At 57.1% G+C, this 11,297-nt stretch overlaps 3 protein-coding genes across 14 annotated transcripts; 1 reads left to right on the top strand and 2 right to left on the bottom strand.

Moving 5' to 3' along the window:
• Positions 1-127: 127 nt before the first annotated feature.
• Positions 128-2,927, bottom strand: rab21 (RAB21, member RAS oncogene family). The gene is made up of 7 exons (XM_085902172.1): positions 2,524-2,927; positions 1,426-1,485; positions 1,249-1,356; positions 1,125-1,188; positions 822-876; positions 670-758; positions 128-591 (listed from the first exon to the last, which is right to left on the bottom strand). Exons 1-7 carry the CDS (start codon positions 2,653-2,655, stop codon positions 452-454), a joined length of 648 nt encoding a protein of 215 aa, XP_085758298.1. The 5' UTR covers positions 2,656-2,927; the 3' UTR covers positions 128-451.
• Positions 2,928-3,185: 258 nt separating this feature from the next.
• Positions 3,186-10,124, top strand: myrfl (myelin regulatory factor like). Of its 3 annotated transcripts, XM_085902144.1 has the most exons (24): positions 3,186-4,037; positions 4,271-4,347; positions 4,924-5,011; positions 5,167-5,222; positions 5,291-5,486; positions 5,648-5,827; positions 5,923-6,118; positions 6,195-6,271; positions 6,335-6,445; positions 6,505-6,616; positions 6,694-6,894; positions 6,960-7,068; positions 7,133-7,242; positions 7,459-7,604; positions 7,682-7,831; positions 8,025-8,096; positions 8,646-8,689; positions 8,797-8,928; positions 8,998-9,045; positions 9,179-9,263; positions 9,339-9,413; positions 9,507-9,609; positions 9,690-9,761; positions 9,896-10,101. In XM_085902144.1, the coding sequence occupies exons 2-24, from the start codon at positions 4,293-4,295 to the stop codon at positions 9,983-9,985; spliced, it is 2,508 nt and encodes an 835-aa protein (XP_085758270.1). In that variant the 5' UTR covers positions 3,186-4,037; positions 4,271-4,292; the 3' UTR covers positions 9,986-10,101. The 3 variants fall into 3 exon arrangements, with proteins under 3 accessions (XP_085758270.1, XP_085758269.1, XP_085758268.1); XM_085902143.1 differs by having other exon boundaries at positions 3,186-4,033; positions 9,507-9,761; positions 9,896-10,124; XM_085902142.1 differs by having other exon boundaries at positions 9,507-9,761; positions 9,896-10,124.
• Positions 3,312-11,294, bottom strand: cradd (CARD and death domain containing adaptor protein). 10 transcript variants are annotated; one of them, XM_085902166.1, is made up of 6 exons: positions 10,879-11,294; positions 9,307-10,399; positions 9,136-9,242; positions 8,477-8,551; positions 8,050-8,222; positions 3,312-3,884 (listed from the first exon to the last, which is right to left on the bottom strand). In XM_085902166.1, exons 1-2 carry the CDS (start codon positions 11,246-11,248, stop codon positions 10,107-10,109), a joined length of 663 nt encoding a protein of 220 aa, XP_085758292.1. In that variant the 5' UTR covers positions 11,249-11,294; the 3' UTR covers positions 3,312-3,884; positions 8,050-8,222; positions 8,477-8,551; positions 9,136-9,242; positions 9,307-10,106. The 10 variants fall into 10 exon arrangements, with proteins under 10 accessions (XP_085758292.1, XP_085758289.1, XP_085758290.1 ...); XM_085902163.1 differs by having other exon boundaries at positions 3,312-8,222; XM_085902164.1 differs by having other exon boundaries at positions 3,312-8,211.
• Positions 11,295-11,297: the final 3 nt, after the last annotated feature.

Genomic DNA, 11,297 nt, shown 5'->3' with positions numbered 1-11,297 from the left:
CGTTTGCCAAATAAGCGCCTTTGTTTCAATTTGCCGAGCGCTTGTCATTTTGCAGGGAAGGCAGCGACCGACACGACAGGTGGCCTGCCAGCTAGTTCCGCACGGCACAAAGTACGCTGCGCACACGCGACTTCCAATGAGCATTTAATGGACACGACATCTGTTCTCGGAATCAAAGGACGGCCGTTCCGGTCAAGCATGCACAATTGTGTTAGCACATAGTGGGGAGCAATCGGCCATTTTCCGCTTCAATCTCTGCCTGCGGGCGCGGCGGCGCATTCTATGTCAGACAGGAAGTGATGTCACGTGTCCTCCCGCACGTCTACTAACAATTGGGCAGGAAACGGTCGCTTGCATGTTTCCTGCTTCTTGGACTTTGAACTATGAACCCCTTCCCACGATCGTCAGCGGCACCGACAGACCGGATCCGCCGCGCGGGCGTGTACGTGCGTTAGCCCGACGAGCAGCATCCCCCGGTGGGCGTGGACTGCGGATCGTCATCCACAATCTGAACGCCCCTGCGACCGGACGCTGACTGGCCGCCGCCGTTTCCCTTCGATCGCTCCTCGGCCTGCGCCGCCTCCATCATTCCTGAGTGGACACGCGTGGCGTCACGTGACGTGAGCCATCGTCGAGACCCGTACGGATGAGCCCACGCGGTCGACTTACGTTTACACAAGTCCAAGAAGAGCTCCTCGATGCCGCTGTTGAGCTTTGCCGACGTCCGGTAGTGCTTGGCGCCCACTGATGCGGCGTAACTACGACAACAAGACGTGAGAAGTGGCCCGACTGCTGCCGTTATCGCTCGCTCGCACGCTCACCTCTCCGCCTCTTCCGTCGACACGTTCCTGTCTTTGTCCAAGTCGATTTTGTTACCTGCGCGACATTCGGCAACTGAGAGAATAGTTTGCGGGCGAAGGCGGCCAACTCGTCAGAGGGCACGGAGTGGCGCCGTCGCTTTCCAAATAGCTTTGAAAGGACCTAACCCTATGCTGATTTCATTTGGAGAAAAAAACCCCACTAAAACTTTAGATGAACTGTCATAGTAATGAGAGAGGCATTTTGCGTGGGATGATATTCTGTTTGTTTCCGTGCTTTTTGTTGTCACGACGATCGCCACTTACCGACTATACACAGGCAAATGTCGTTGCCCAACATCTTCCTCAGCTCTTTCACCCAGTTCTTCACCTGCAACGCAACCCTCGTCAGACCGAGGCCAACGCTTAGCTCCACCGGCAGTGTCGTTACCTTCTGGAAGGAGTCTTCGTCGGTGATGTCATATACCAAGATGGCTCCATTGGAGTCTCTGTAGTAGATGGGACCTAACGCGTGGAAGCGCTCCTGACCCGCCGTGTCCTGCACGCACGCACGGCAATCACGTGATCCGCTTTGCGCTACAAACGTGCACGGAAAGCGCCGTCTTACCCAGATGGCCAGATTGACCCGCTTTCCCGTGATGTTGAGCTTCTTGGTGAGGAAGGACGCCTGCACAGGAACACACACGTCAATTGAAGATGCAATATTCACACAGGCGAGATCACGCTAGACCATGGCGCTAAAATACAATCACATTAAAAAAAAAAAAAAAAAAAAAAAGTTCAGCGGCTTCACGGTTCTAATCCGTTTGTTCCCTTTGCTTTGAGAACAATGACATCATTCACAAAGCGAGTTTTCCTTGGAACCCTTCTGGCTGGCTTTCTTCTTGTCACCGTTCCAAACAAGTTTTCCCCAAAACGAGTCCAGCTTCCAAATAAGGGCAGTGCTTCACTCTGCAAAAATTCTAAACGTGATCCTTAAGACATGAGCGAGTTTTTAACCATTTAAGCTGAGAACAGGAATCCAAGAGGAACGTTGCACCTGCTCTTTCTCTCTTCTTATGTCAAGTCGTACGAGTGAAGCCAGCAAACGTCGGCCAAATATTTGCGCGCACTAAAGCGTCCAACATGCAGCATGCTCGCTCGCTCGCTCTTTGGACTGCTCTCCATTCTAGGTGGATGGCAGTCTTCTTGCCACAATCAAATCGAAATACTTTCTGTGATTCTCCTTCCGTCCTCCCTCATAGACAAACCGCGGCGTAGGTAATCGTGTGCTTACAGATCGAGCTCAGTCAATGCAAAACTTCACCGATGTGTTTCAACTTGTTTTATGGCACCAAGAAAAAAGTCCGACTTAGCAGAAGCAAAGAGTTTCGCTTTCACCGAACAATAGAAGGTGCGCGCGTGTATGTATACAATAACCGTTTCTGAAACGCTCATGAGAAAGAAAGAAAAAAAAAAAAGTCATGTAATTTCTTCGGCGTTATCGGGGATGCTTGTTTTCGTCACCTCTGACATCTATCATAAGCCGCAAGTCTCGCTCGAGACATTCAGGAGACCAAAACAGGCGCACCCTAGACCACCACTTTGGACGCGCAGAGATATCGGGGGTGCTTCTTTTCGAGACCCGCGACATCCCGATTAGAGCCACCGCTCAGGAGCGAACGAGCGGCCAACCCGCCCTGCCCGCCGCCGCCGAAACTCCCACCTGAAGAGTAGTGATGTGCTTGTCGTTGAATTTGTTCTCGCAGTAGCGCAGCACCATGGAAGTCTTCCCCACGCAGCCTTCCCCCAGCAGGACCACCTTAAACGAGAAGCTTTTGCCGCCAGCTGCCGCCATGGCGGCCGCTCGATGTGTCACAACAAGCTTGCCGCCCCCTCCTCCTCCGCTTGCTAACACTCGCTAGCACGTCCTAAGTCAACTGCTGCGCAGCTCACATCGGCTTCCGACCGACGGGGGAAAGGGAGCTAGCTAACAAGTCAAAGCAAGCACGTCGGTAGCTGTGTTGACTTTGAAAAGTGCCAGAATGGTATTGTCGACATCAAAGCGAGTTAAAGGCTCGTCAGTGACGCCAAAGCAACTAATGGCGGCGTCTCTTAGCCTACAGCTAGCCGGCTAGCGCGCCGCCACAGATCGTCTGTTCGAAATGAGCGAATCACTCTTTCGCGGAAGCGCCGACGTCACGTGTCCAAAGTGAACAAGATGTCAAGTCAACTCGATCCAAATGTAAACGACGTCATTCAAATCACTTCGTCACCCCGCCTAACACCACCCACGAACCAAACACACGGGCGCGGCGGAGGGAGGGAGGGAAGGAAGGAAGGAAGGAAGGAGGGAGGGAGGCGCCTGCTTCCACAGACGATCTCTGTTGTCACATGACGAGCTCTGCTCTTCCTTCCGATTCCTGACCGCAAAGCACCGACGAATACAAAACAACAACCTAATGCAGATTTGACATGTGACGCATGTCAGTGTGACACTCCACACCACGTTTCTTTTGACAGTTCAGCATTGCAGAGCAGACATTTGTTTTGAGGGCAGGGCAGGGCAGGCAGGGCAGGGCAGGCAGCACGGCGCAAGAGCATTGAACGTTTCAATGTGATAAATGTTCCCATGAGAAACGAACGAGTCATCGTAGCATTATAACGTGACGTTTATTCATTTTGGTTTTCCACTCTCCCACGTTCCAAAACTTGAACAGCTGTGCCTTGAGATGCAAGTTTCATCCGTTGCTCAAATGTTCAGGCATTTCAACAAGAAAGACTGGACCAAGTCCTGAAACGCACAAGCCAGCGAGTCAAGGTGCTCGAACCAGCCCGAAAATGTAAATGTGGAGTCATGAAGCGGGCCCGGTCCAGAGTGCGACCCGCTCCGGTTGCCACCTCAAATGAGCCGGCCGTGATAGAGGCTGCGGCTCGCTCCGATGAGCGTTCCGTATGATCGTGCACACGCACGGGGCCGTGACACACCTCCTTCCTGTCCAAAGCTCAAAGTTCACCTGACACTAAGCAGACGGACGCCACACGGCAGGGAAGAAAACTCCAATCCCCCCGGAACGCCGACGTTTCCTGAAAAAACAAGTCAGTCGGCACTCGGGGCGCAAACATGGACGTTCAAAATGGCAAACGGATCCACGGCCAGCGGCGCGAAAGATCCGATTGACAGACGGGCCATCGCTCGGTCGAGAGCCGCCGCCGCCGCCATTTTGGAGCGAAAGGCAGGTGAGCCTGAACGTACGAGAGCTAACTTGACGCGTGCGTCAGGTGTAACTTTTCAACAGCACGGTTGCCAGGCTAGAATCGCGCTAGCCCTCTTTGGCAGGCGTCGGCCGGAACCGGACCGTCAATGTGTGTATCTGTGTGCGCGCGCGGGAGTGACTCACTCGGTAGGCCTGTTGCCTGGCAACCCTCATGCTCCTCCTCCAATTGAGGCAGTTTACTGTGCTCTTCTTCAGCGCCACCTACTGGCCAGCTAGCATGGAGGCTGCGGCTGTGCACGGCGAGACGGAGGCGCTGCAGCAGTTCTTTCGTGGTGAGCGCACGCAAAATGCTGTGGGGGGATAGGGCAGAATGAGGCCAGGGCAGGGCAGGGCAGGGCAGGGCAGGGCAGGCCAGGGCAGGCCAGGCCAGGCCAGGGCAGGCCAGGGCAGGCCAGGGCAGGCCAGGCCAGGGCAGGCCAGGGCAGGCCAGGCCAGGGCAGGCCAGGGCAGGCCAGGGCAGGGCAGGCCAGGGCAGGGCAGGGCAGGGCAGGCCAGGCCAGGGCAGGCCAGGGCAGGCCAGGCCAGGCCAGGGCAGGCCAGCTCAACTCCATTCTTAACGCAGCCTGACCAAGCGGCCGGCGTTACACAACTTGCACTCGGTTCTTATCAACTCCAAGGACGTCCGCTCGGATGCCTTTCTGTGGCTCCTTGAGTTCAGTGGCCACTTGCTTCTGTCAACAAACACCGGAGTGAGTGCGAGTCACAGAAAGGCAAACGAGCAGAGATCTGTGGAATTCAAAATGGAGGGGGAAAAAAAGAAAAAGAAATTGCTTTTGTGAAACTTGGGCAAAACATCGGAAAGTCCAACTGTCCGGTCCGTCTGATGACGCTGACGTGATGACGTGCAGGTCACGACGTCAGACAAGTTCTGGACAATACGGTTGCCGTGGATACCAGCATCCTGGAGCAGTACCTCAGCAGCGACTTCAATGCTTTGTGAGATGCTACACGCTGTGTGTGTGTGTGTGTGTGTGTGTGTGTGTGTGTGTGTGTGTGTGTGTGTGTGTGTGTCTCCGTTTTTGCGAGTGACTCCGTGTGACTGCTGGTGAGTCACGTATGGACTTGAGCGTCCCTGACATGTTTTTTGCTAGCCCGCTTCCCGAGTCTCCCCCAGACTCGGACGTCTGCTCACCTGAGCGGATTCCAGGTCAGTGGTGAACTCCCCTCCCCACCCATGGTGCTATAGCTAACGTTAGCGCGGCGTTTGATTAACAGATTTCCAAAGGGAGATTTCCTATTGGTCCGAGAGGCCCCTCCACTCCGACGTCTGGCCGACCGCATGCCGCTGGCATTTTGGCCAATCCGACGGCGGCTCCGCAGCTTCGTCGCGGTCCGACGGCTACGTAGTCGGCGGGATGCCGTCGGGCTCGCCCGCCCGTCTGCTGACCTCAGCCTTGCCCTCGCTAAACTGGTGAGTGAATCTCAAACGAGTACCACAAACGGTACGCGGGCTCCCTCTAGTGGAACGCAAAAGAATTGCCTATTAGAAATCCTCATTCCTTACTTCAAGTCCAGTACATTTCTACCAAAGAGGATTAGGGACGGCCAGAGTTAAAAGGGGTTTGTCTCCAGTTCCCCCGATAAAAGCAAACGAAAGCGAAGCGAGTCGCAGGACTCGTCGGCGGGACCCGACCGACTTGCGCTCGGAGACGACGGGACCCGAGGCGGACCCGTCCTCGGCGGGCGCTTGAGCTGGGAGTCCTTTTGTCCGGCCGAGTGGAGCGCCGTCCTCGATGCAAACTTGCACGTCATGTGAGGCAGATGCTGCTGTGGGGCGAGGGGGGAGGCGGGGGGCTGGCTGCCTGTTACATTTTGTGCGTGCATGCTGTTCTGTGGCCTACTCGCAGGCCCCCGCCGGCCTTGGCCGTGGCTACGGACAAAGGCTTCAACTTCTCCCCGACCGACGAGGCTTTTGTATGCCAGAAGAAGAACCACTTCCAGGTGACGGTTCAGGTGGGCCTGGCCAGAGAGCCCGCCTACGTGAGAACGCCGCGCGGCGTGCGCCATCTCCGCTACCTTGAGATCAACGTGTTTGGGGTCAAGGTTAGCTTCCCGTTAGCTTAGCGCTGCAGCAGTTGGCCCGCAACGCTAACGGGCGCCGCGCCAACGTTACCGCCAGATGGAATCTCCGGAGCATCGCGTGAGCATGGAGCAGTCTCAGGCCGACCGCACCAAGAAGCCTTTGGATCCAGTCAGGTGGGGCGATGACGGGTGGGCGGCGTTTGGGCGGCTCCGCGTGACCACCTCTGATTCCCGCAGGGTTAGCGTGGCCGCCGGAGTCGTGGGCAAAGTGACGTTAGGACGGCTTCATTTCAGCGAGACCACCGCCAATAACATGAGGAAGAAGGGGCGGCCCAACCCAGACCAGAGGCATGTTGCCCTTTGTGCTTGTGAGCGTGCGCACGCATGTGCTAATTGCGTATGCGCAGGTACTTCCGGATGGTAGTGGGGTTGTACGCCGCCATCAAGGAGGAAGAGCAAGACGAGGAGCCGTCATCCTTCCTCCTGGCCGCCCTCCTGTCCGAGAGACTCATCGTCAGGGTAGCCGCAGGCCGGCCACCGCCCGCCGCTTTCTTTGCCACTTTTCTTCACGCACACCCTCCGGACCGCACACGCAGGCCTCCAACCCCGGCCAGTTCGAGACGGACGGCGACACCCTGTGGCAGCGGGGGGCAGAGCACGACGCCGTGACGTGTCACGGCCGGGTGGGCATCAACACAGACGTTCCCGACGAGGCGCTGGTGGTGTGCGGCAACGCCACCGTCATGGGCCGCGTCATGCAGCCGTCGGACCGGCGCGCCAAGAGCAACATCCGGGAGGTGCGCCCGCCGGGTGACGCCGAAGTTGGCCACTTGGCAAAAGCTGGTTCTCTCACGTTGCTCAGGTGGACGGTGAGGAGCAGCTGAGGAGGATCACGCGCATGCGCCTGGTGGAATTCGACTACAAGCCCGAGTTTGCCTCCCAGATGGGCATCGAACACACGCACCGGACGGGTACGACTCTGGGCGCCATTGAAGTTTGGAAATTTGCCACTTGCAAAGGTATGTGACCTTTCAGGCGTCCTGGCTCAAGAGGTGAAGGAGCTACTCCCTTCGGCCGTCAAGGAGGTCGGCGACATCACGTGCCACGGCGGCCTCAAGATCGACAACTTCCTGATGGTGGACAAGGTATATTGTACGATTTGGGGGCAGGCGAGCAGGCGTGCTTGTTTTGGGAATGTGGGAGGAAACCCGAGGAGCCGGAGCGGGCAGAACACGCAGTCCACAGAGTAAAGCCGCGGCCCAGACTCCGGGCGAGGCGGACGTGCCCGGACATGCCCGGACGTGCCCGGGAGCCGGCGCACCGCCCCGGCTCCCGCTCCCTTCTTCTCCTCCGTCACCCAGGATCAGATCTTCATGGAGAACGTGGGCGCGGTGCAGCAGCTTTCCAAAATGGCCGACAGCCTGGAGACCCGTGTGAGCGAGTTGGAGGTTTGGAAGCGACGCCTCGCCAAGCTCAAGAGCCTGACGGGAAGTCTGCGCTCCAGCGGGTACTTCCTCTCGCCCCAAATCTTCCTCGTGGACCGAGGCACTTTGGCCATAAAAGCTCTCCGTCTCGGTCCGACAGGACGTCGAGGAAGCCCAGCACCGCGTCGGCGGCAACGGCGCAGAGTTTCCACGCGTCTCTCAAAGCCTCCGAGGCGCCCGCCGACGCTTGCGTGTCGCAGAGAACGTTTCGCGCCGGCGTGTTCACGCTGTGCCTCGCCGTCGCCGCCTGGTAGGTGACGACGTCACTTTTCCGCGGTGGCAAGCACGGCGCCGCGAGGGAGCTTCTACTTCAACCCACAAATAACGCATCTTTGTTCATCTATCCGTGGCAACGATGTATAGTGACAGACGGAGCAATTCGACGCTCTGCCACTAGATGGCGGAAGCTACTATTTCTCTGTGTGTGTGTGTGTGTGTATCAGCATCATCACCATCGGCGCCGTGTACCTGCTCAACTTAATGCAAGGCAACGTTGGGCCGCCTTCCAGCGTCAGGTGAACACTTGTGTGTGCCAACGTGTCCGGCCGGCGGTGCCTTGAGATGCGGGCCTCATTGGCTCCATGGCGGCACGGCGCTTGCGTCCCAAATCGTCGTTCCCCGTGGAAACGCCTAGTCGCGGGCTTGGCGAAACACAATTCGGAGCAGCCCGACAGAAAGCCAATGTGAGCGGATGTTGTGATGTGTGCTGCTGCCATCTAGCGGCCAGGGTCTGAAGCGCACTTTGATGTGACTCAAGAAGACCAAAACGTAAGCCAGGTGACAGAGAGACGGACGCAGGCGCCTATCTAAGAAAACTCTCAAGAGAAGGCCGGCACTCGCATCTCAAGGCACCGGGAATTCTTGCATTCTCTGAAAAGAAAAACAGATGACTGACCTGTTTGTGAATCACTTGCTCATGCTCAGCTTGGGTCTTGTTGCCCTCGGGATGCTTTGGGGTCCTTTGGGGTTTCTGTGGACGTAGACCCAAACGATTGTCAATCAAGAAGCAGTGTACTCGTAACCATATGTTCTTTGACCCGAGTGTTTTGTGGTTTTGCCCGCAGCAGTAACAGCAGCGTACTTCCGACACCAGCCGCCGGCAGCTCAGGTAAACGCGGCTTCGTCGCTCAGTGCAATCATCTCTGCCCGCCGCTCAACAAACGATTGCCGCGCGAAGCGGATCGAATGTTCAATCCGTGTGACTTGCGTCGGTAGCGCCGCCCGTCAGCCCCCCGGGGCCGTGGCCCCCCGACGTGCACTTCTGCGATCTGCTGTACTGCGACGCCGTGTACTGCTGCCCCTCGCCAGCGGGAGGCGCCGACCCGCGGACGGCCGGCCACCGAGCGGGTGAGCGGCCGGCGCGGCCGATGGCGCCGCCGCGTGTGACACCGAGCGACAATGCGCTTTTGATTGCAGAGAAAAGCCGAGACGAGCTTCTGCAGAGGCTTCAAAGCGCTCCGGACTGTACGTGCCGCCATCGTGTGTGTGTGTCAGAAACGCCAGGCTGTTTGGGATCAGGCTGCGCGTGCCGTGTGCGTGCCTGCGTGGGCTTACCTGTGCCTACGTGTATATCCTCCCTCCGCTGCTCGCGAGACAGGGACCAACACCACCATGGAGTCCTTCGTGATCAAAGAGAACCAGCAGGTGATTGACAGCCGCTACTGCGTGCGAGACGAGTGCGGGTAAGTGTGCGCAACACACAAAGAGACATCACAAATGCAAAACCTTCTTAGCGTCGCTTGCTTTGTCCTCCGGAGACCCGACAGGTTCGTCTTCCAAGTCCCCGTCAGTCCGTTTGTCCCCGTCAACATGCGAGTGACCCTCGTCATGAAGTGAGGCCAGTTAGCGTTCACGTTGGCACCGGCCGGAGCGCACGCGCACCTTGACCCACCCGCCGCTCGCTCTTTGTCGTCCCACGTGTTCAGTTCCACCGAGCTGCTGCTGGTGCACCTGTGCGCCTCCCACGAGTCGGCCGCCTGCGCCGCCCCGCGCCACGCCGAGCTGCTCGGCTACGCCTCCAACACGCAGGTGACAGCAAAGAGCGGCCTGACGGCCGCCCCCGGTGGCCGGCCGGCGCCGCATCAGCTGCTGTGTTTGCTTGCTTGCAGGGGGAACACGAGTGGCCGCTGCACGTGGCTCGCCTCTTCCACAGCTCCTACCACTTCCGGTCCGCCGTGGCTGTAAGGACGCTCGCGCGCTTTGAAATGGAAGCAAATCGGAGGGATTTCTGTGATTCTCGGCCACCCCGGGGGCACTGAAGTGCAGAGAGGATAAAGAATGGATCAAAGCCTAGTGTCATGTGACTTGTGCGCAGGGCCAAGCCGACTGCAGTACCGACCATCACTTTGGGGGGGCGCTGTTCACAGACTACCATTTCTACTTCTACCGTCGCTGCAGCAACTGAAGCAGCCGCTTGGTTTTTTTGTTTCGTTTTTTTTATCCGAGTCCAGTCTCAAAGGTGTGACAGAATGCAAAATAAATAAAAATAAGATGAAAACAAACATAAAAAGAGCCTGGGGTCTCGGTCACGACGTCATAACGTCCCGCAGTATTGACGAGTGGACGCCGGCGGCCCGTAGACTTTGTTGCAGTCGTCGCGCGGTGGCGTTCTTGCCTTGCGAGCGTCGCCACAGCAACAGGGCGGCCAGCGCGGCGTCGTGGCTACTGAGCGCGTGGTCGGCACGGCAACGGAAGAGGGCGGCCGACGACACGCCCAGGTCCATCGCCACCGCTTCCCATTCGCCTCCCAGCGCCGTCGCCAGATGCGAAAGCTGCCGCTCGGAAGGGACCCGCCGGGCCACTTCGTCGGGAAAGCCCTCTGACGTGAAACACACAAAGGTAACCAACGTCACTCGAGTGCCGCTCGCCTTTTCCGCTTTTCCTCATTCCCATTTGAACAATTTAAACTTGCACTGAATACATTTATCGAGTAATTAGGACATTTGTGGGGGGGAAATGGAATTATGAAAATGAGAAACACTTATGAATGTATTATTAAACTAAACAAGTCTGCTTTTTTTTTTTTTTTCAATTTTAGGAAAACAATTGACGTCAGCAAGAACATCATCTAAATGATTGCCTTAAAGTCCAGTCCTGAGGTTCCAGTTCAGATTTCTACACTGTTGAAACGGAATAAATGACGTCGTAGAAGTTTGAATGAAACAAGACGTCATCCGTTAATGACGTCAGATACTTTGAAAGAACGGAATATTCGAGCGCAAGTTAAACCATCCTTTTCAGACTTTGGAGTGAACGATTCAAAGGAAACCAAAGAAACGTCCCCGTGTGAAGTCATACCGGTGGTCTCAAGGTGGTTCGTCGGAGCCTCGTGCGCTGCGGTGCCGGTCCGGACGTCAAGCTCTTCCAGCAGTCGCTCTCGGAGCCAGGCAAAGTCGTCGAGAGCTCGGAGGAAGCACGCGAAGGCTTTCGGGCCGCGCTTGGGCAACACGTCGAGCAGCCGGAGGCAGCGCTTCTGCTCGCTGCTCTCCGCCAAAATGTCCTCCACTTGCGCGGCCGTCACGATGTCCTCCTGGTACAAGAAGGGCAGCACCACGCCATCCGACACCAGCAACTGCTCGGACAGGACCACGCGCAGCTTCTGCAGAACTTCCTTGTGGAGTGGATCCATGCCGAAGCGCCGCGAAGCGCCGCTAACTTTCTTCCGCATTTGTGCACCGTGCGTGCTGTGTCCGACCAGAAACGATGAGGCGGAACCT

This window comes from Syngnathus leptorhynchus, chromosome 21 (assembly GCF_054491065.1).
Source record: "Syngnathus leptorhynchus isolate UIUO chromosome 21, UIUO_Slep, whole genome shotgun sequence".
In the NCBI taxonomy this organism is placed as follows: domain Eukaryota; kingdom Metazoa; phylum Chordata; class Actinopteri; order Syngnathiformes; family Syngnathidae; genus Syngnathus; species Syngnathus leptorhynchus.
Note: the sequence above shows the minus strand (reverse complement) of the source record. Positions and strands in the feature narration are given on the sequence as shown.